Below are 23,319 nucleotides of genomic sequence, written 5' to 3'. Positions count from 1 at the left end.
GGAAGTTCTCGCGGGACCCCGACGAGGCGCGGGGAGCGGAAGCTAAGCTGCTGTGCTGCTTCCGCGACCGGGCGGCGGCAGCTGGCGAGGGGCGCCGGTGGCAACGGAGGCTGTGGCAGTGACGGCGGCAGGAGCGGGTGCTGCCCTCGCGGAACGGCACCGGGTCGGTGGCCGCTCGCTGCTCTGCGGAGGTGCCGGCCGGACGCAGAGTGGAGCAGCTGCGCCACGGTGAGTGCGGGCGGCGGCGCTCGGCGCTGCTCCGGTGCCTCTTCCCTCCCGTTCCGCAACGGGAGTGGGCCCCGGGGAAACTGGGCCCAGGCTCCCAAGAGCCACCGCCCGGCCCTGGCGTTTGGTTCGGGTCGCAGCGGCGAAACTTGGCACAAGGAGAGGAATCCCCGATGCTCCGATTCCACATTTCCCCTTTTGGGACTCTTCCTTCCTGGGGACCATCCTCCACCGGCTGTCGGCTCTGGGCAGAACCTGGGACCCTGCGCGAAAAAGACGGGGCTCCTAAATTAAATGTCATGCTTTCATAATGAAGATTTGCGCAGAAAGGCCCGGAAAAAGCCCGAAAGGCTTTAGGGTACTTATTCTGTGAGTCAGTCTGAGTTAGCATGGCAGGCGGGGGATTCGGTGTAGGCTGCAAATGTGGTGATTGATGCTCCTTACAGCTGCCCGCCAACCATGTCACCATCTCTTGGAGTCTTTGGGCCGAGTCTTGTGCTGGAATCTATCGTGAGTTAGAACATTTGCTACCTTAGCCAGAGGAGATACCTATACTCTGAGGTTTTAAAATATAAAACTGTTTGAAAATATTTGTCAAGAAAAATAAAGCATAAACGAGTTGGAATGCATCTAGGAAATCTTTCAGCGACAGAGGGCACTAGTAATTTTCATTTGTAGCTCTCCATCTATGTTGGTAAGCCTGATGACTTACCACTTGTTCAGAAAGTTATTCAAGGCTGGCTTCAAACACTATAAAAGTGCAATTTGAAGGGGACTGAAGTGCACTCAAGGTCTGTCTTTTGATGCTTTTGACTTAGAATAGGGTCAGAAAGCACAGAGAAATTCGCATTTAGTCTATTTTCGTTTTCTTAGCCCTCTTTCACTTGGTACTTCTCTGGTTGTTTCCTTCCCTATCTTTACATTCTGCTAGGGACATGAAGTGCTTGCTTGTGTAATGCAAGTCATTTACCCCCTCCCCCCTTTCGTCTAATCAACTTCCCCTTCCTCCTTACTGCCCCTCTCAGGCATAATTTTTTGAGGTTTCTGCTCTTTGGTTTTGATCGTTTTCTCCCTTATTTCAAGATTCGTTTATCATTCTCGGGATGATACCCTCTTTCCTTGCTTTCTTTCCTTTACTTTGAAGCATCCCCTGTGTTCCTTCAGTTAGCCAGATTGGTTGCTAGAGAGCCATGCTACACTTAAGTTCTCCCCTTGGAAACTGGGAGGCTTAAAAGTAGAATTCACCTCTAAGTAATCAATACTGTGACTAGGTCATAAGTGTAGTTTGTTTGTGGTGTGTGTGTGTTCTAGAGACAGGAACTTGTTTTGTCTCGCCTAGGCTGGAACCTTGTACTCCCCCGCTCAGGCAATCCTCAGGCCTCAGCCACTGGAGTAGCTCAGACTACAGGCTGAGCCACCCAGCCTGTGTTTTCGTTTATTTCTTCACTGTAAGATTATGTTTTTGTGTCTGCTTATGCTTTTTTCCTTATGTTTCTTTTATATTAGTAAGGAAGATTGGGTCATTTGGGGGCTTATATGACATGTTGACTTTTAGTGGGAGTTGTTAATGTTAAAAAATGAAAATCAAGGGCGGCGCCTGTGGCTCAGTCGGTAGGGCGCTGGCCCCATATACCGAGGGTGGCGGGTTCAAACCCGGCCCCGGCCAAACTGCAACCAAAAAATAGCCGGGCGTTGTGGCGGGCGCCTGTAGTCCCAGCTACTCGGGAGGCTGAGGCAAGAGAATCGCTTAAGCCCAGGAGTTGGAGGTTGCTGTGAGCTGTGTGAGGCCACGGCACTCTACTGAAGGCCATAAAGTGAGACTCTGTCTCTACAAAAAAAAAAAAAAAAAATGAAAATCAAGGACGGTGCCTGTGGCTCAGTGAGTATGGCACCGGCTCCATTTACCGAGGGTAGAGGGTAGCAGGTTCAAACCCGGCCTCGGCCAAACTGCAACCAAAAAAAAAAAAAAAAAATAGCTGGACGTTGTGGCAGGCGCCTTTAGTCCCAGCTACTTGGGAGGCTCAGGCAAGAGAATCCCCTAAGCCCAGGAGTTGGAGGTTGCTGTGAGTTGTGTGATGCCACGTCGCTCTACCAAGGGTGACAAAGTGAGACTCTGTCTCTATTAAAAAAAAAGAAAAAGAAAATCAACTATAGAATTATATTAGAACAGAATTAAGACAGCCTGAAAATTTTTAGGGTATAGAGCTTATTTAGACCATTGATAAGTTAGTTAAAGCCTGCCTGTTGTAGTTGGGCTAATTTATTCTTTACTAGGCTTTTTTTTTTTTTTTTTTTTGCAGTTTCTGGCCGAGGCTGGGTTTGAACCCACCACCTCTGGCATATGGGGCCAGCTCTCTACCCCTTTGAGCCACAGGCACCACCCACTAGGCTTTCTTTTAAGTATCAGTGCTCTCATTCTAAGACGGAAGTGTTAAAAAAAAAAAAGAGGGGCAGCGCCTGTGGTTCAGTCGGTAAGGCGCCGGCCCCATATACCGAGGGTGGTGGGTTCAAACCCGGCCCCGGCTGAACTGCAACCAAAAAATAGCTGGGCATTGTGGCGGGCGCCTGTAGTCCTAGCTACTCGGGAGGCTGAGGCAAGAGAATTGCTTAAGCCCAGGAGTTGGAGGTTGCTGTGAGCTGTGTGAGGCCACGGCACTCTACCGAGGGCCATAAAGTGAGACTGTCTCTACAAAAAAAAAAAAAAGAGTTCTTTTTTTCTACATCTGTTATAATCAGACTTTGTTGTTTTCAATAGGTAGAAATATCTTTTTATTTTCATATTTTTTCTTTTTTTCCACTCAGGTTTATTCTCTGAGGTATGTTTTATTTTCATTTTGTTTAATTCTTTTTATTTTTGGGGGCAGAGTCTCAAGCTGTTGCCCTGGGTAGAGTGCAGTGGTGTCACAGCTCACAGCAATCTCAAACCCTTGGGCTTAAGTGATTCTCTTGCCTCAGCTTCCCAAGTAGCTGGGACTACAGGCGCCTGCCACAATGCCCAGCTGTTTTAGAGATGAGGTCTCTGGCTCAGGCTGGTCTAGAACTTAAGAGTTCAGGCAGTCCACCCGCCTCAGCCTCCCAGAGTCCTAGGATAACAGGCGTGAGTCACCATGACTGGCTCCTATTTTATTTTATTTTTTGGCAGAGTCTCACTCTGTCCTCCTGGGTAGAGTGCCATGGCGTCATACCTCACAGCAACCTCAAACTCTTGGGCTTAAGAGATCCTCTTGCCCCAGTTTTTCTTTTTCTTTCTTTCTTTTTTTTTTTTTTAGTAGAAACAGGGTCTCACTCTTATTCAGGCTGGTTTTGAACTCCTGAGGTCAGGTAGTCCAAACACCTCGGCCTTCCAGAGTGCTGGGATTACAGGCGTGAGTCACTGCATCTGGCCAGAAATATCTTTATTTAACTGAAAGAAATATTTTTCTTTCTTTTTTTTTTTTTTTTTTTAATGAGACATGGTTTCACTTTGTTGCCTTCAGTAGAGTGAAGTAGTGTCACAGCTCACAGCAATCTCTAGCTCTTGAGCTTAGGTGATTCTCTTGCCTCAGCCTCCAGAGTAGCTAACAGGTGCCCGCCACAATGCCCAGCTATTTTTTTGTTGCAGTTTGGCTGGGGCCAGGTTGAAACCCACCACCCTCGGTATATGGGGCCAGCACCCTACTCACTGAGCCACAGAAGCTGCCCGAAAGAAATATCTTTATTTAACAAAAGAAATATCTTTTTCCTGGGCGGCGCCTGTGGCGCAGTCGGTAGGGCGCCGGCCCCATATACCGAGGATGGCGGGTTCTTAACCCGCCCTGGCCAAACTGCAACCAAAAAATAGCCGGGCCTTGTGGCGGGCGCCTGTAGTCCCAGCTACTCGGGAGGCTGAGGCAAGAGAATCGCTTAAGCCCGGGAGTTGGGAGGTTGCTGTGAGCTGTGTGAGGCCACGGCACTCTACCAAGGGCCATAAAGTGAGACTCTGTCTCTACAAAAAAAAAAAAAAGAAATATCTTTTTCCTTCCCATCTTCAATATATATATTTTTTTGTGTGTGTGGAGACAGTGTCTCACTTTATGGCCCTTGGTAGAGCGCCGTGGCCTCACACAGCTCACAGCAACCTCCAACTCCTGGGCTTAGGCGATTCTCTTGCCTCAGCCTCCCGAGTAGCTGGGACTACAGGCGCCCGCCACAACGCCCGGCTATTTTTTGGTTGCAGTTTGGCTGGGGCCGGGTTTCAACCCGCCACCCTCGGTATATGGGGCTGGCACCTTACTGACTGAGCCACAGGTGCCACCCTCTTCAACATTTTTTAATCCTAAAATTAAAGAAAAGATTAATTCTTACTGTCAGCCTTCTTCAATACTTTAAATGCTTGAGTCAGCTTACTCTTTCAGCAAGTTACTCAGATTTGAGAGGATTGCTGGCTTTTAAATACTACTTGTTAATGGTACTTAGAGGTTTTTCTTGGTAATCCCTTTTACCATGTCACATGTGCGGTAGGGTTTTAATTGTTTGTTACACAGAGCAGTAGGGTAATACATTTTGTAGAAATTAAGTGATACAGAATAGAGAGCCATCTTGCTCTCCTGAGAGAAATTAATAGTTATCTGCTTAGTTCAGAGAAACTCGATATCATTACTGTATGGCCTTTGAAAATCTTTTTTTTTTTTTTTTTAATATGTCAAAAGTTGGCCTTTTTCCAATTGTGCCAAATGAATATGCATTTTCATTTTATGCAAACACATTCTTTTTTTTTTAACTTTTTTTTTTTTTTTTGTAGAGACAGAGTCTCACTGTACCGCCCTTGGGTAGAGTGCCGTGGCGGCACACGGCTCACAGCAACCTCCAACTCTTGTGCTTACGCGATTATCTTGCCTCAGCCTCCCGAGCAGCTGGGACTACAGGCACCTGCCAAAACGCCCGGCTATTTTTTTGTTGCAGTTTGGCCGGGGCTGGGTTTGAACCCACCATCCTCGGTACATGGGGCCGGCGCCCTACTCACTGAGCCACAGGTGCCGCCCCACATTCTTATTTATTTATTTAATTTTTTGTTGCATTTGTCATTTTTGTTAGCTAGCCCGGGCTGGGTTCAAACCTGCCACCTTCTGTGTGTGTGGCTGGCACCGTAACCACTGTGCTATGGTCGCCGAGCCATGCAAGCACATTCTAATGTATCATCTGGAACGCAAATTTTTAAATCTTACTAAGGATAAAAATATGGTTAAGGTACCCTTGTGGTATAGCAGTGATTCTTAAAATTTGGTATGTGTAAGTGTCACCTGGGAATTTTTGTTTTGTTTTGTTTGGGATTCATTGAGGGTACAAAGAATTAGGTTATACTGATTGCATTTGGGTTTGTTTTTTGTTTTTTGTTTTTTTGCATTTTTTGGCTGGGGCCGGTTTTGAACCTGCCACCTCCAGTATATGGGGCCAGCCCCCTACTCCTTTGAGTCATAGGTGCCGCCCTAATTGCATTTGTTAGATAAAGTCCCTCTTATAAGTGTGTCCCGTCCCTAAGAGGTATGCCATATACCATGACCTCCCACCTGGGAAATCTTTTTATTTTATTTATTTTTTGAGACACTCTCACTTTGTCGTCCTTGGTAGAGTGCTGTGGCGTCATAGCTCACAGCATCCTTTAACTCTTGGGCACAAGCAGTTCTCTTGCCTTAGCCCCAGTGGTCCTCAAACTTTTTAAACAGGGGGCCAGTTCACTATCCCTCAGACCGTTGGAGGGCTGGACTGTAGTTTAAAAGAAAAAACTATGGGCTCGGCGCCTGTGGCTGAAGAGGCTAAGGTACCAGCCACATACACCTGAGCTGGCGGGTTCGAGTCCAGCCTGGGCCTGCCAAACAACAATGATGGCTGCAACCAAAAAATAGCTGGGCGCTGTGGTGGGTGCCTGTAATCCCAGCTACTTGGGAGGCGGAGGCAGGAGAATCGCCTGAACCCAGGAGTTGGAGGTTGCTGTGAGCTGTAATGCTATGGCACTCTACCCAGGGTGACAGCTTGAGGCTCTGTCTCAAAAAAAAAAAAAAAAAAAAAAACTATGAACAAATTCTTTTTTTTTTTTTTTTTTTTTGAGACAGAGCCTCAAGCTGTCACCCTGGGTAGAGTGCCTTGGCATCACAGCTCACAGCAAGCCCCAACTCCTGGGCTAAAGCAAGTCTCCTTTCTCTGCCTCCCAAGTAGCTGGGACCACAGGCGCCCTCCACAACGCCTGGTTATTTTTTGGTTGCAGCTGTTATTGTTGTTTGGCGGGCCCAGGCTGGATTTGAACTCGCCAGCTCAGGCGTATGTGGCTGGCGTCTTAGCCGCTTGAGCCACAGGCACCGAGCCTATGAACAAATTCTTATGGACACTGCACATTATCTTATTTTGAAGTAAAAAAACGAAACGGGAACAAATACAGTCACACCACCTCATGTGGCCTGCTGGCTGCAGTTTGAGGACCCCTGCAGTCTCATGAGTAGCTGGGACTACAGGTGCCTGGCTATTTATAGAGGCAGGGTCTTCTCTGGCTTGGGCTGGTCTCTAACCTGTGAGCTAAAGCAATCTACCTGCCTCTGCCTCCCAGAATGCTGGGATTACAGGCATAGTGGGCCAGGCTCATATCTATAATCTTAACACTCTGGGAGGCTGAGGCAGGTAAGTCACCTGTGTTCAGGAGTTTGAGACTAGTCTGAGCAAGAGTGAGACCCCAACTCTACTAAAAATAGAAAAACTAGCCAGGTGTTATGGCAGGAGCCTGTAGACCCAGCTACTTGGGAGGCTGAGGCAAGAGAATCTCTTAGGCTCGGCACCTATGGCTCAAGTGGCTAAGGTGCTAGCCACATACACCTGAACTGGTGGGTTCAAATCCAGCCTGGGCCCTCCAAACAACAATGATGGCTGCAACCAAAAAATAGCCGGGCTTTGTGGGGGCACCTGTAGTCCCTGCTACTTGGGAGACGGAGGCAGGAGAATCACTTGAGTTCAGGAGTTGGAGGTTGCTGTGAGCTGTGATGCTACAGCACTCTACCCAGGGCGACAGCTTGAGGTTCTGTCTCAAAAAAAAAAAAAAGAAAAAAGAATCTCTTAAGCCCAAGAGTTTGAGGTTGCTGTGAGCTATGATGACACCAGGGTGATGTAGTGAGACTCTGTCTCAAAAAAAAAAAAAAAAAAGTCTTCTGGCAGAACTCCAGGAGGCTTTCCACAGTGAATCAGTCTCTCAGTAGGGTGATTTTGATGCAGATGGTCCAAAAGCCAAAAAACACCCTTCCCAAAAAACCCTGTTGTTACAGAATGCAGCCATAAAATAATAACACGAACACTGGCTGCTTTGAGTTAATCAACCTAAAATAACACTTTCTCTATATACAAAGTAAATACGTATATATATATTTATTTATTTTTGAGACAGAATCTTACTTTGTCACCCTAGGTAGAGTGCAGTGGAATCACAGCTCATAGCAACTCCAAACTCTTGGGCTCGAGTAATCCTCTTGCCTTAGCTTCCCTAATAGCTGGGAATACAGGTGCCTGCTGCAACACCCAACTGTTTTTAGAGACAGGGTCTCACTTTAGCTCAGGCTGGTTTCGAAGTCCCAAGCATGGGCAATCCTCCCATCTCAGCCTTCTAGAGTGCTAGGATTACAGGTGTGAACCACCTCTCCTGTCACTAAGTGAATACTTAGAATAGCCTAATAGAATGAGTGACTGTGTGATTATTTATTAATGTTTTGAGACAGGGTCTCATTTTGTTGCTCTTGGTAGAGTGCTGTGGCAACCTAGCTCACAGCAACCTCAAACTCTTGGGCTCAAGCAATTCTCATGCCTTAGCCTCTAAAGTAGCTGGGACTACAGGCACCCGCCACAATGCCCAGCTATTTTTGTTGTTGTTGTTGTTGTTGTAGTTGTCATTGTTGTTTGGCAGGCCCAGGCTGGGTTCGAACCCGCCAGCTCTAGTGTATGTGGCTGGTGCCCTAGCCGCTGAGCTACAGGCGCTGAGCCAACACCTGGCTATTTTTCGACACGAGGTTCTTCTCTGGCTTAGGCTCAGGCTGGTCTCCAACCTGTGAGCTCAGGCAATCCACCTGCCTTGACCTCCCAAGTGCTAGGATTACAGGTGTGAGCCACCACACCCCGCATGTGATTACTTTTTAAATGTGTAAATTTTTTCATTGTTAGGTCTGAAATGTGGAGTGATTCAACTTTAAGTTTATACTTTATAGGGCTGCTAATTTGCCTATAAGAGAGTCTAAGTCTGTACAGATAGTTCCTGGTTTAAATGCGTTTTTCAACTTTGTGATGGTGCGAAAGCAGTAGCACTCAGTAGAAACTATTTCAAGCACCCACGTAACCATTTTGTTTTTTACTCTCAGTACTCAGTACATTAAGGGATATTCAACACTTTATATAAAATAGGCTTTGCATTAGATGATTTTGCTCAAATCTAAGCTAATGTAAGTAAGTGTTTTAAGCACATTTTAAATAAGTGAGGCTGTTGATGTTCAGAAGGTTAGATGTATTAAATGCACTTTCTACTTACAGTATTTTCTTTCTTTCTTTTTTTTTTTTTTTTTTGTGGAGACAAGAGTATTAATATAATCTCTAGTGGGGATTTATTGCCCTCTGTAGGGTGCTGTGGCATCACACAGCTCACAGCAACCTTCAACTCCTGGGCTTAGGCGATTCTCTTGCCTCAGCCTCCTGAGTGGCTGGGACTACAGGCGCCTGCCACAAGGCTCAGCCATTTTTTGTTGCAGTTTGGCCGGGGTTGGGTTTGAACCCGCCACCCTTGGTATATGGGGCCTGTCCTCTACTCACTGAGCCACAGGCACTGCCCAAGTATTTTCAACTTAAGAGGTTATAGGGACATCTGTGTATGTAGATGGAAGTTCTGGATTTACTGTCAGAACATGTGGACCAATTATTTCAAAAGGGAGGGAAGATGCTAGTTAAGGTCTCTTGATTATTTCTGTATTATAATAGTAAAATCATCACAGAGTCCACATTCTATCAGGGAATTAATACACCCAGTCTTTTGGAGTGAGCTGGAGATTCTGCCAGGCAATTTAAAGGCAGTATCTTCTTTAATCATCAAAATAACTGTGCTATTATTATCCCCATTTTTCTAGTTGAGAAATTATATTAATAGAATGTCATTTCTCCACTGTTGCCCAGTTAGTAAGTGGTAAAGTGACTTTCTTTTTGTTTTGCAGTTTCAGGCCGGGGCTGGGTTTGAACCCACCACCTCCGGCATATGGGGCCGGTGCCCTACTCCTTTGAGCCACAGGCACTGCCCTCTTTTTTTTTTTTTTTTTTTTTTTTTTGAGACAGAGTCTCACTTTGTTGCCCTTGGTAGAGTGCTATGGCATCACAGATCACAGCAATCTCTAGCTCTTGCCTCAGCCTCCCGAGTAGCTGAGATTCCAGGTGCCCTCCACAACACCTGGCTATTTTTTTTTGTGAGTGTAGTTGTTGCAGTTTGGCTGGGGCTGGGTTTGAACTGGCCACCCTCAGTATATGGGGCTGGCGCCCTACTCACTGAGCCTCAAGCACTGCCCAAAAGTGACTTATTTATTTATTTATTTATTTTGCAGTTCCTTTTTTTGGCCAGGGCTGGGTTTGAACCTGCCACCTCCAGCATATGGGGCTGGCGCTCTAGTCCTTTGAGCCACAGGTACTACCTTTTTTTTTTTTCTTTCTTTTTTTTTTTTTTGATACAGTCTCTTTTGTGGCATCACTCTAGCTCACAGCAGCCTCAAACAACGCCTAGGTTCAAGGCATTCTTCTGCCTCAGCCTCCCAAGTATCTGGGACTATAGGTGCCACAATGCCTGGCTATCCTCCCAACCCCCCCACTATATTTTAGAGATGGCAGGGGATTTGGGGGAGAGGAGAATCTCACCCCTAGGCTGGTCTTAAACTCCTGAGCTCAAGAAGAGATCTGCCCACCTTGGCCTTTCAGCACGCTATGATTATAGGTGGGAGCCATGTTCCAGGCCATAAAGTGACATTTTAATCCAGGTGTAACACCAGAGCATCAGTAAACTTTTTGATTTATGTTGTTTCTGACTGTAGAAGTAATCCATACTTGCTGTAAAAACAATGAAAATACAATTGAGGTATATTATGTGGAAAGCGAAAGTTCTCTGATTTCACTATCAGAGATAACCATTGTTAGCCTTCTGAGCTTTTTTATTTTTATTTTTTTGTGACAGAGTCTTACTCTCTCTTCCTGGGTAGAGTGCCCTGGCATCATTGTAGCTCATAGCAACTTCAAACTTCTGGTCTCAAGCGATCCTCATGCCTTAGCCTTCTGAGTAGGTGGGACTATAGGCATGTGTCATCACTAGTTTTTTAATTTTTTTAGTAGAGACGAGGTCTCGATCTTGCTTGGACTGGTCTCAAACTCCTGAGCTCAAGCCATCCACCCAAGTTGGCTTCCCAGGGTGCTAGGAGTACAGGTGTGAGCCACCATGCTGCTTTTTGTTTTTTATTTGTTTTTTGATAAGCATTTACCGATATATTATTTTGCTTTACAGGAATGGAATAAATTGTCAGATGTGGTGGCTCACACCTGTAATCCCAGTATTCTGGGAGGCTGAGGCTGGTGGATCCCTTGAGCTCTGGAGTTCTAGAGCAGCCTGAGCAAGAGTGAGACCCTGTTTCTACTAAAAATAGGGGAAAAAGAAAGAAAGAAAAATTAGCTGAGTGTTGGTGGCAGGTGCAAGAGGCTGAGATGGCAGAATCACAAGAGCTCAGAAGTTGGAGGTTTGAGCTATGATGATGCCATTGCATTCTAGCCCTCAAAAACCAATTGCAATTAGTCCATGAAAGAAATCTCATTTTTTAAATTTGCATTTCATATGTTTTAAGTGGAGTAACATTTTTAACTGTTTATTTTTTATTTTTGTTTTAGAGACAGAGTCTCACTTTGTCACCCTTGGTAGAGTACCATGGCATCACAGCAACCTCAAGCTTTTGGGCTCACGCGATTCTCTTGCCTCAGCATCCCAAGTAGCTGGGACTACAGGCACCCGCCACAGCGCCTGGTTATATTTATGTTGTAGTTGTCATTGTTTAGCAGGCCCAGGCTGGGTTTGAACCTGCCAGTCCCCAGTGTATGTGGCCGGCGCCCGAACCATTGAGCTATGGGCGCCGAGCCATTTTAACTTATTTTGAATGATTGTTGTAGTTAGGCTCTGTTCAGAAACACTTCTTTTTTTTTTTTTTTTTTTTTTGTGGTTTTTGGCCGGGGCTGGGTTTGAACCCACCACCTCCGGCATATGGGACTGGCGCCCTACTCCTTGAGCCACAGGCGCCACCCAGAAACACTTCTTATATATTATCTATGATATCTAATTTAATGCTCAGTGAATCTTAGAAGGTAGATGCTATATAGATGAGAAAACTGGGGCTTGTTTAAAAGGCTTGCCCAGGCGGTGCCTGTGGCTCAGTGGCTAGGGTGCTGGCCACATACACCAAGTATGGCGGGTTCGAACCTGGCCCTGGCCAGCTAGAACAACAATGACAACAGCAGCAAAAAATAGCTGCAACAGCAACAAAAAATAGCTGGGCGTTATTGGTGGGCGCCTATAATCCCAGCTACTCGGGAGGCTGAGGCAAGAGAATCACTTAATTTTTTTTTTTTTTTTTTTTGGCAGAGACAGAGTTTTTCTTTATTGCCCTCAGTAGAGTGCTGTGGCGTCACACAGCTCACAGCAACCTCCAACTCCTGGGCTTAGGTGATTCTCCTGCCTCAGCCTCCCAAGTAGCTGGAACTATAGGCACCAGCCACAGCACCTGGCTATTTCTTGTTGCAGTTTGGCCGGGGTCGATTTTGAACCCACCACCCTGGGTATATGGGGCCGACACCCTACCCACTGAGCCACAGGTCCCACCCAAGAGAATCACTTAAGCCCAAGAGCTGGAGGTTGCTTGTGAGCTGTGATGCCATGGCACTCTACCGAGGGTCACAGAGGCTCTGTCTCAAGAAAAGAAAAGAAAAGTTAATAAAATAAAAATAAAAGGCTTACCTAACTGGGTGAGGTGGCTGATAACTATAATCACTCTGAGGGCTGAGGCAGATGGATTGCTTGAGCTTAGGAGTTGGAGAGCCCTATCTCTACTAAAAAAAGAAAAACTAGTGGGGTATAGTGGTGCACGCCTGTAGTTCCAGCTACTCGGGAGATTGAAGCAAGAGGATTGCTGAAGCCCAGAAGTTTGAGGTTATGGTGAACTGTAATGCTGCAGCACTATGCACAGTGCAACAGATTGAGACTGTCTCAAAAAAATAAAATATGGCTCGGCACCCGTAGCACAGTGCTTATGGCGCCAGCCACATACATCGAGTTTGGAGGGTTTGAACCCGGCCTGGGCCAGTTGTACAGTCAGCGTCATTACTTGAACCTAGGTCAGCCTGCCTCTAGAGACCATGGGGGCTTTTTTTTGTGTGTGTGTGCTTTTTTTTGGCCAGGGCTGGGTTTGAACCTGCCACCTCCGGCATATGGGACCGGGCGCCCTACTCCTTGAGCCACAGGCGCCGCCCCCTTTTTTTGAGACAGAGTCTCAAACTGTTTCCCTGGGTAGAGTGCTGAGGCGTCATAGCTCTTACCAACCTCCAACTCAGGCTCAAATGATACTCTTACCTCAGTTTTTTTTTTTTTTTTGGAGAGTTTCAGTATGTCGCCCTCGGTAGAGTGCTGTGGCGTCACAGCTCACAGCAACCTCTAATTCTTGGGCTTAAATGATTCTCTTGCCTCAGCCTCCCAAGCCCAGCCACAAGCCCAGCTATTTTTTTTGTTGCAGTTATCGTTGTTGAGCAGGCCTGGGCCAGGCTTGAACCTGTCAGCTTTGGTGTATGTGGCTGGTGCTATAACCTGTGCTATAGGTGAATGAGCCAGTTTTTCTATTTTTAGTAGAGACAGGGTTTCGTTTTTTCTCAGGCTGGTACCATGCAGTCTTAACACTAACTGGCCCAGGAAGTATTGTATATTTTGTTTTCTGTGTATTTTGGGAAGAAGAAAATTAAATGGGAGAAAGCAGAACTTTACAAATACTTTTAGGATACTACATTTTCAGATGCAATGCCTATTGCTTAAAATGAAGGAGTAAAGCTATATTTACCTGTTTTAAAATTCACTGTTAGGTTTTAAAACTCACTGCTGGGGCCTGGCACAGTGGCTCACGTCTGTAATCCTAGCACTCTGGATGGCGGAGACTGTGGATCCCTGGGTTTAGGAGGTAGAGACCAGCCTAAGCAAGAGTGAGACCCCATCTCTATTAAAAATATAAAAAAATTAGTGGGGTGTTGTGGTGGACTCCTGTGGTCCCAGCTACTCAAGAGACTGAGGCAAGAGGTGCTCTTGAGCCCAAAGATGGAGATTGCTGTGAGCTATGATGCCTGGTCACTCTACCCAGCGTGGCAGAGTGAAACTCTGTCTGTCTTTTTTTTTTTTTAGAGACAGTTTCACTCCGTTGCCCTCTGTAGAGTGCTGTGGCATCACAGCTCACAGCAACCTCCAGCTCTTGGGCTTAGGCAATTCTTTTGCCTCAACCTCCCAGTAGCTGGGACTACAGGCACCCGCCACAATGCCCGGCTATTTTTCGTTGCAGTTTGGCCAGGGCCGGGTTTGAACCCACCACCCTCTGTATATGGCACTAGTGCCCTACTACTGAGCCACAGGTGCCACTCTATTCTGTCTTAAAAAAAAAAAATTATTGCTGGAATTTGGATGGAACTAGAGGCCATTAACCCAAGTGAAGTAACCGAGGAAAAGAAAAATAAATACTGCATGTTGTCACTTATAAGTGAGAATTAAACTATGACTACTCAAGGCACACTGAATGGTATCATGGAAATTGGAGACTCCCTGGCAGGAAGGGGAGTGGGTAAGGACTGAAAAATCACCTGTGGGATACAGTGGGCACTACTTGGTGATGTGTAAACCTAAAGCCCAGGCTCCACCACTATCCAGTATACGTATGTCTGGAATTAAGTTCAACTTATACCCCTAAACCTATTGAAATAATTTTTTTTTGAGATAGAGTCTGACTATGTTGCCCTCAGTGGAGGCTGTGGCATCACAGCTCACAGCAACCTCAAACTCTTGGGCTTAAGCGATTCTCTTGCCTCAGCTTCCCAAGTAGCTGGGACTACAGGCGCTTGCCACAACGCCTGGCTATTTTGGTTCCAGTTGTCATTGTTTAGTAGGCCTGGGCCAAGCTTGAACCCGCTACTCTTGGTGTATGTGGCCAGTGCCCTTACTGAGCTATGGGCACTGAGCCAGTAATTTTTTTAATGTCAAGAAAATGGCATTTATATTAAAAAAAATAAAGGTGGGAACAGGGCAGTGTTCACTCCATTGTGACTTCATCTCCTACATTTGTAAAACAGTAAAAATACTGCTTGGGATAGGCTGCCCAGAAGGGTATTGATAACAGTTTTAGAGATACTTCTTTGACTTCAGTGTGTAGTATGCTGCTACTAAGAAACAGCAGCAGAAGCGTATTAGAAATACTGTAAGTTAGCTCAGCACCTGTAGCTCAAGTGGTTAAGGTGCCAGCCACATACACCAGAGCTGGAGGGTTCGAATCCAGTCCAGGCCCGCCAAACAGCAATAACAACTGCAACCAAAAAATAGCCAGGCATAGTGGTGGGCACCTGTAGTCCCAGTGCCTTGGGAGGCCAAGGCAAGAGAATCATTTAAGCCCAGGAGTTGGAGTTGCTGTGAACTGTGATGCCATGGCACTCTACCCAGGGTGACAGCTTGAGGCTCTGTCCCCCCCCCCCCAAAAACCAAAACTATGTCACCCTCAGAGTGCTGTGACATCATAGCTCACAGCAACCTCAAACTCTTGGGTGTGAGTGATTCTCTTACCTTAGCCTCCCAAGTAGCTGGGATTATAGGCGCTCGCCACAACGCCCTGCTATTTTTTTGTTGCAGTTGTTTAGCTGGCCTGGGCTGGGTTCAAACCTGCCGTCCTTAGTGTATGTGGCTGGCGCCCTAACCACTGTGCTAGGGGCACTGAGCCGGGAATTCCTGTTTTTCATAAGCCTTTTAATAACTCTGACTTTTAAAATTATGTACACAGATTAGTTTGATAAAAATAAATTAACTACAGGGCGTGTAAGTGAAGGAAATGTAAGAATACACAAAAATAAATACTTTGAGGCTATTTGTATTTCTTTTTTTTTTTTTTTTTTTTTTTTTGTGGTTTTTAGCCGGGGCTGTGTTTGAACCCGCCACCTCCGGCATATGGGACCAGCGCCCTACTCCTTGAGCCACAGGCACCACCCCTATTTGTATTTCTTAAATATTTGCTAGAACCTGTCCTTTTCTTTGGTAATTAACCAAGAAAGGTGTCAGTATAAAGAATCTGTCCCCATTCTCTTGTTTTCTGCTTTTGTTAGCATGCATGAACAGTGACTGGGGAGGAAAGAATCGGGCTTTATTTTCCTTTGTTACACACACAAAGGTCTAGGTTGTGCCCCATATTTCTTCTGGGGACTCTTTACCGTGGCAGTGATTGTCCTGCCCTCAGTTCACCCGTCACCTGATACACTGCCTAAGGGTTCTGACTGAATCCTTTACCAGCAAAATGCAACTGAGTTTTTCTCTGGGAAAAGAAGCTGTGCTCTGGGTGATTATGAGAGACTTCTGTTTGACTTTAGTGCAGCCCCCTATAATGTACTTTCTTTCCCCGAATAAGACACTTGGCAGTTCATGTTGTAAAAAAGGGAATCCTTTCAAGTGTATGTTAGGACTTCAGCCCTGGTCCTTAGGCTAGTTAGAAATAACGTGGTGGTGTTTTCTGGAATGCTGGGCCTTGGTTATCTATTTCTAGGACTAGCGGGAACCCCATAGACCTGAAGATCTTTGGAGGGAAAGGGCATAAGAGCACCATCTCCACCAGCAGAAAGCTGCAAACTGGATCTCCTTTTCTCTGGTTACCTGAGCTTGATGATCAGTTTGGAAATGGGGAAAGCTGCTGGTGTTCATGGTACTAAGTGTACTGAAAAAGCAGTTCCTAAGTTTGTTTTGTGCTATCTTGGGAGCAGACCAAGGTTTATTTCCCAGAAAAGAGCAAAGCAACCTGAGATGAAGGTTTCCATTGCTTGCTTTTGAGAGTGGAGTAGAGGAGCCAGCATTTTCGGGAAACCAGAAAGGCTGGGAGGGAGAAAGGAGAGAGACAGGCCTATTTAACTGAGAAGAAACAGGTGCCACTCCCTGGGTGAGGCCTTTCTTTCAGTGGACTGCATTTGGTGCCTAGAGAAGAGAATAAGGGGTGAGGGAGGAAAGGCGGAGACTGAACGGGACTCCAGCCGGTTCCTGCACACCCCGCACACCCAGTGGGAAGGAAGAGGAAATGTGTTCTAGAATAGCTCTAGCAGCTACCATCATTGGCCGGCGGGCCTGTCAGTCGCCTGGGGGCTGAGGCTGAAAAGAGGAAGAAGGAGAGTGGGGCTGTTGCCTGGAAGGGAGGGAGGAGGGCTGAGCCTGGCCGAGCCAGGGGGCGTGGGGGCTGGGACAGCAGGCCAATTGGCAGGGCGGGGCTGCCTTCGATCCTGGCCCCTTCTCTTAATCGTCTCTTTTCTAATTCAGGGTGGCATTGTGTGTTCCAGAGTGCAGCAGCGAGTCCCAGAAGAGTGGCAGGGCTGAGCCCAGAGCACTGGGCTGCTTCAGCAGGGAAGAATCCCTTCCCCCTGCTTCAGGCTGCTGAGCCCTGAGCAGCGCTCAGAATGGAAGCCATCGCCAAATATGACTTCAAAGCTACCGCAGACGACGAGCTGAGCTTCAAAAGGGGGGACATCCTCAAGGTAAGTGTTGATGCTGAGCACAGTGCTGAGACCTCCTCTCCTCGTACTCACCTACCTTCTTGCAGCCAGATAATACACAAAGAACCTGTGCTCATTCTTTTTTCATTGCACACTTTTAATATTTACCATCATGTTTGATCTGGAGAGCTCAAGGTAGATGCTGAGTAAAATATTAAATATGACTTAATAGGGTTGGTATGATGTGTGGTCTTTAACTGCCTTTGTGTGAATGCTTTGGCTATTTCTATTTGTCTGCTGGTACTGGTGATATTTCAAGTAATATGATTGTAGAAAGGAAGGATTGATTTAACTTGTACAGTTTTATAAAAAATAAAAAATCAGAGGATTTTTTAAAAAGACCTGATCTTGACATATTTACAGAAAAGTATTCAGTTAGATTTATTTTTACATAGCCAAAAGATTTTACATTCTGGAATATGATCCTGGTGGGTTAGGAATTAATTTTCCTAGTGTAGAGAGGTTGTTAGAAGTATATGCCAAAACTCATTTAGAGAACTCAGTGTATTTTTGTTCTTTGGGGAAAACACTAATAGAGTTCTAAATAGTAAGGTTCAACCTGCTGTACAAGTCACATTTCGATTTTCTTTAAAGAAACTTGAGGAGCCCCATATTTAAACTCTAATTGCACAAAAGAAACCTGCTGACAGTTTAAAAATAAGCTTCTTTACAGTTTGCAGCTTATTTTGAGCCCTACTATTTACATGAGGATTCACTTTCCACCTGGCACATGTTAATTATGCTGTTTACCCAATTGACTGGAGCAGTTTGCCCTTTTGGATATGTAATTTATTTTTACAAGGGTGGGTGCTATCAAAGAGCATGTCAACTTTTAAGAGAGGAAAGGCTGAAGTTTACTGTTGAGTGTTTGCTGTGTCTCGAGTTTTGATATTTTTTCCTTTGAGACTGAGTTGAGTTGTTGGAATTTGCTACCCATTTGTTTACTACCTCTGAATGAAATTCTTAGAATTTTGTAAAGAGGAAGGAAGGGGAAATTTAGAGATATGGTCCTTTATAAAAGGACTTGTGATATATACTTTTTAAGTTATGCGGCCCTATTGATGTTTACTATCAGCCCTTTAAGGAGAAGAAAACTTTGTGTCTTTGTGTTCATATCAAAGCTTTGTTTGTGGCACTAAGCCTTTTTGAGAATATTCTCAAAGTCAGCCACTAAATTGTCAGTTAGCACACAGGGCCAGCTGTAGGTTTTAGAAAGACATATGTCTTCTGTTTCTGTTTTCTTACCAAAGCAAAGGTAACTTAAGACTACAGAATTACTGTTCCATTGGTGTGCTGTGGAGATAATTTGACGTTTTTGTAGGTGATTACTATTTTCAGAAGATAACCTACTTGTAAGAGTGGCTACTTAAATACCTGCATTTACAGTCTGTACAAAAACTTTCAGGCCATGTTTTTTTTTTTTTGCTAAATACAAACTTAGATTTCTTTCTTTCTTTTTTTTTTTTTTTTGTGGTTTTTGGCCGGGGCTAGGTTTGAACCCGCCACCTCTGGCATATGGGACCGGCGCCCTACTCCTTGAGCCACAGGTGCCGCCCAAACTTAGATTTATTCATTAAACTTTACCCTAGAAGCTTTAGCCTAGAAGGCTAGTAGTTCATATTTTTCTCTTAAGTTTATCCCATTGCATATTTAGCACAAAGGCAACAAATTAAAACCAAGCTAGGGATGTCCAGTCTCTTTTTAAAAATTTTTATTTTTATGTATTTATTTATTTTTGAGACAGTCTCACTTGATCACCCTTGGTAGAGTGCCATGGCGTCTTAGCTCACAGGAACCTCAAACTCTTAGGTTCAAGTGATCCTCCCAAGTAGCTGGGACTATAGGCGCCCACCACAACGCCTGGATATTTTTTGGTTGCAGTTGTCATTGTTGCTAGCAGGCCACGGCCGGGTTCGAACCTGCCACCCTAGGTGTATGTAGCCGGTGCCCTGTCGACATTGGCGGGTGCCACCATTTTATAAATTTTTTAAACTTAAGTATGTATACTCTTGGACGAGTTAAGAACCCCTCTCACATCCATTATTAGGGAAGGTTATACTGTTTGACCTTCCCCCAGAAATTTTTATGATGGGCGAGAAAATGAATCAGAGTGTTCACATTTACTTCTAGGTTTTCTTTGAGGAGAGAGAAAAATACATGTATTTGGTTCTTTCCAATTTGATGACTGAGATGTGAAGTCATAATGCCATTATTGCTTTTGAACTGTGGCCATTGAATCTTGTGGCTTTACTCCAAAAAAAAAAAAAAAACAACAACAACAACAGAAAGAAAACTGATGGTACAGTAGTTGCCCTTTGTCTCATAATAGTGAACAGTGAACATGGCTCGGTGAAGAGGAGGGACATACTTTCTTTTCTGTCTTTTTTGTGCAGAGTCTCACTTTATGGCCCTTAGTAGAGTGCCGTGGCATCACACAGCTCACAGCAACCTCCAACTCGTGGGCTTAAGTGATTCTCTTGCCTCAGCCTTTGGAATAGCGGGGCTACAGGAGCCCGCCACAAGGCCCGGCTATTTTTTTGTTGCAGTTGAGCCAGGGCCCGGTTTGAACCCACCACCCTTGGTATATGGGGCTGGCGCCTTACTGACTGAGCTACAGGCGCCGCTATATGGGGCTGGCGCCCTACTCCTTGAGCCACAGGTGCCACCAACTCATTTGATTCTTCAAGGAGTAAACCGGCTTCATTTGAATGGCTTTAATTTGATGATGAATCTTAAGGGTATTGCATATGAGTCAAAATGTGCTTTAGAAGTGGCTGGAATAGCCTGGACTAGTTTAACTTTGATTCAACTGGGAGTATATTTGCCCTCTCTTGGTAAAGAAGATGGGGCTTCATTTTAAGATAATGATATAGAGGGCGGCGCCTGTGGCTCAGTGAGCAGGGCGCCAGCCCCATATACCGAGGGTGGCGGGTTCAAACCCAGCCCTGACCAAACTGCAACAAAAAAATAGCCAGGCGTTGTGTGCGGGCGCCTGTAGTCCCAGCTACTCGGGAGGCCGAGGCAGGAGAATCGCTTAAGCCCAGGAGTTGGAGGTTGCTGTGAGCTGTGTGACGCCACGGCACTCTACCGAGGGCAATAAAGTGAAACTCTGTCTCTACAAAAAAAAAAGAAAAAAAAAAAGATAATGATATAGAAAGGGGTTTGGCCCACCCTCCACCTCGGATGGGAATTCCCAGTTAACTTTTAGTTAATGTTGATTCTTCTCCTCCGACAGAACCCTTTTTTCACTCTCTGCACATTGATCTGTTACTGCCCTGAAAAAAGAGAAAAGTAAAAACATTTTATGGGGAGCCTAAATGGAATTAAATGTTTCAATATATCTTTCTCTGTTTTTTTTTCTTGGGGAGGGCAGGACAGTGAGGCATATAAATGGAAGGAGTTACTCTTCCATTGCAGGTTTCAGGCCTACTGTGGCAGAAATTAATCTAATTCATTACTCCACTGCTAGAGAACAGGTTTGAGGTAGTCCCATAGGCTTTGTACTGCCAAGACCGTAGGGCACATAAAACCATCTGCAGCTACTATTAGGGGCTTACCTAGAAGTAACTTCAACTAGTGCTGCATAGGAGTTAAAAGCCTGTTTTGAGCTTTCAGACCTATGCTTATTCCATGCTAGAGCCAGTTCTGGATCAGCTAGGTGTCTTCTATTCTCTCTGGCACTAACTGCCTTTACCAGTTTCTTAAACACTTTAGAAATAGGTCTTGGGTTCACCTCTAGATCTTTGAAGTGTCCTTCTATCTTGGTGCTGCTTGGCCTATTTCAGTGTCACACTTACTGAGCATCTCCTGAGCCAGATCCAGGGATAAGAGTTGGGGAAGCAGTATAAAATTTACTTTCTCCATTTAGGAGCTCTAAAATCTAATTAGGTGAGTGAGATTGATGTATGAAACAGGAAAAGGCAGTATCTGAAATTATTTTTAGAATAGGAAGAGACCTTTCCCTTGAATTAGACTTACTATTTTATAGATGAGGAAATGGTAGCCCACAGAGGTTAAGTAAATCTATCCTAGATCTCACAACTAATAAAATTCTAGTAGTGAACTGGTATTTGGTGTAATGCTAAACTTGTAGTGCACACTGTAACTGCTAGACTAAGTCAGGAAAGGAAGGCACTGGTAAGAGCTGATGTCATAGTAAGGTGAGTGCATAGGTGTGACTTGAACTAGACCTTGTGAGATGAGTTGGACAGGGCTAGGTGAAGAGAAGGAAGGACAGTTCGAGGGAAGGGGTGCAAGTGAACCTCTATTTGAGATAGGAAGGTTGGATTAAAGGTATAGATTCTCTAGAAGAAAATGAGGTAGAATTGGAGCCAGTTAAGTAAAACTCAGTAAGAATTTGATCTGAGCCTTGGAGGATTTTTAGCTGATGATGAAAGTGTTCTGTATATAGTAGATTGCAAGGAAGAAGCCTGGGGACCCAAGCTGGGAAGGTTGCAGTAATCTGGTGATATATAAATTGCTATGTAGGTAGGAAGGAATGAAGACAGGGTGTGGACTGAGAGATGCTGAAAGGAAAAATCATGGGATTTCTGTCTGTTAGGTAGGGACATTTGAGTAAGTTTTCTGAGGAAAGTGTACCCATTGGTTAGGATCCTTAAGAGTTAAACCCTAGTTTGACTGGTTACAGTTTTCACAAATATTAAGTCCTAATTTCAAAGCACAAGTCCCATTTCTAGTGTTTGAATTATCTACCCTAAAGAGTAAAGCCAGGTACAGTGGTGTGTGCCTATAGTCCCAACTACTTGGGAGGTTGAGGCAGGAGAAACCCTTAACCGGGAGTTTAACAGCAGCCTGGACAAAATACTGAGACATTATCTTTCAAAAAAAAGGACAGAAGAGAGAGTGAGTAGGGTTTTTTCTTTTTTAAACTATTTTAAAGTCCTGGTGTATGATGTATGACAATTAAGTTCATGAACGCCTCCTAGGAAAAGTACTACATACCTCATTGTTGAATATCTCTATAGTCACCTTCAAAGTACCCATCTTGGGAAACAGTGCATCGACACTAGCATTTAGTACACCCTTCAAAGAAATTTTGGAACTTTTATTCTGGAATGACCATTAGAATTGTACAGCACACAAAAACACATAACAACAATAATGAATGCCACTCAACAAGGTACCACCACACATTGACATGAACACAGCTACAAGACACTGATACACCAGGGTTATGAAACCTTACCAAGTTTTTTATACACTGCTGCACTGTAAGCATGGCGCGACAAGTTCGTGACCCTGTACCTTGACAGATCTGATGGTCATTCCAGAAAGAGTTCTAGAATTATTTTGAAGGGTGGACTAGGGGCTGGTATTGGTGCATAGCTTCCCAAGGGGAGTACTTTGAAGGTAATTATTGTGATATTCAGCAATGAGGTATCTAGTGCTTTTTCTAGGATGAGTTAGTGAACTTAATTGTCAAATCCTCATTTTGTAGAAGCGTTTCTTTGCCCATTGCTGAGAATTATCAATCTCGGCTTGGTGCCCATAGCACAGTGGTTACAGTGCCGGCCACATGCCCCAAGGCTGGCGGGTTCAAACTCGGCCCAGGCAGTTAAACAACAGTGACAACTGCAACAAAAAAATAGCCGGGCATTGTGGTGGGCACCTATAGTTCCAGCTACTTGGGAGCCTGAGGCAAGAGAATCGCTTAAGCCTAAGAGTTTCAGGATGGTGTGAGCTGTGATGCCACAGCACTCTACTGAAGGCAACATAGTGAGACTCTGTCTTAAAAAAAAAAGCTTATCAATCTTATTGACTAAAGAAAAAAATGCATTTTATTTATTATTTGTTTTTGGAGACAGGGTCTCCCTCTGTCATCTAGGCTAGTAGACTATAGTGGTATCATAGCTCACTGTAACCTCAAACTCCTGGACTCATCCTCCCAAGTAGCCAGGACTAGAGGAGCATGCCACCACACTATTCTTAGTAGAGAAGGAGTCTGATCTTGCTCCGGCTGGTCTCAAACTCCTGACCTCAAACAATCCTCCCACCTAGGTCTCCCTGAATACTAAGATTACAAGTGTGAGCCATTAAAAGGCCTAATTACACTTAAAACTTATTCTAAGGCCTGGTGCAGTGGCTCACACCTGTAATCCCAGCACTCTAGGAGGCTGAGGCGAGTGGATTGCCTGAGCTCATCAGTTTGAGACTAGCCTGAGCTAGAGTGAGACCCTATTTCTAAAAATAGCTGGGTGTTGTGGTGTGTGCCTGTGCTCCCAGCTACTTGGGAGGTTCAGGCAAGAGGATCTCTTAAGCCCAAGAATTTGA

General features: G+C 45.1%; 1 protein-coding gene across 2 annotated transcripts in view; it reads left to right on the top strand.

The window, feature by feature from the left end:
• GRB2 (growth factor receptor bound protein 2) overlaps positions 1 to 23,319 on the top strand; it is an 83,041-nt gene continuing 59,722 nt past the window's right edge. The window contains exons 1-2 of one of the 2 annotated variants that reach the window (XM_053570982.1): positions 1 to 228; positions 16,796 to 17,010. In XM_053570982.1, coding sequence (XP_053426957.1) covers positions 16,933 to 17,010 — 78 coding nt within the window. In that variant the 5' untranslated portion in view covers positions 1 to 228; positions 16,796 to 16,932. The remainder of the gene's footprint in view (positions 229 to 16,795; positions 17,011 to 23,319) is intronic. The other variant, XM_053570983.1, reaches the window with a different exon arrangement.

This window comes from Nycticebus coucang, chromosome 18 (genome assembly GCF_027406575.1).
Source record: "Nycticebus coucang isolate mNycCou1 chromosome 18, mNycCou1.pri, whole genome shotgun sequence".
In the NCBI taxonomy this organism is placed as follows: Eukaryota; Metazoa; Chordata; class Mammalia; order Primates; family Lorisidae; genus Nycticebus; species Nycticebus coucang.
This window is presented reverse-complemented; position numbering and strand designations above follow the sequence as displayed.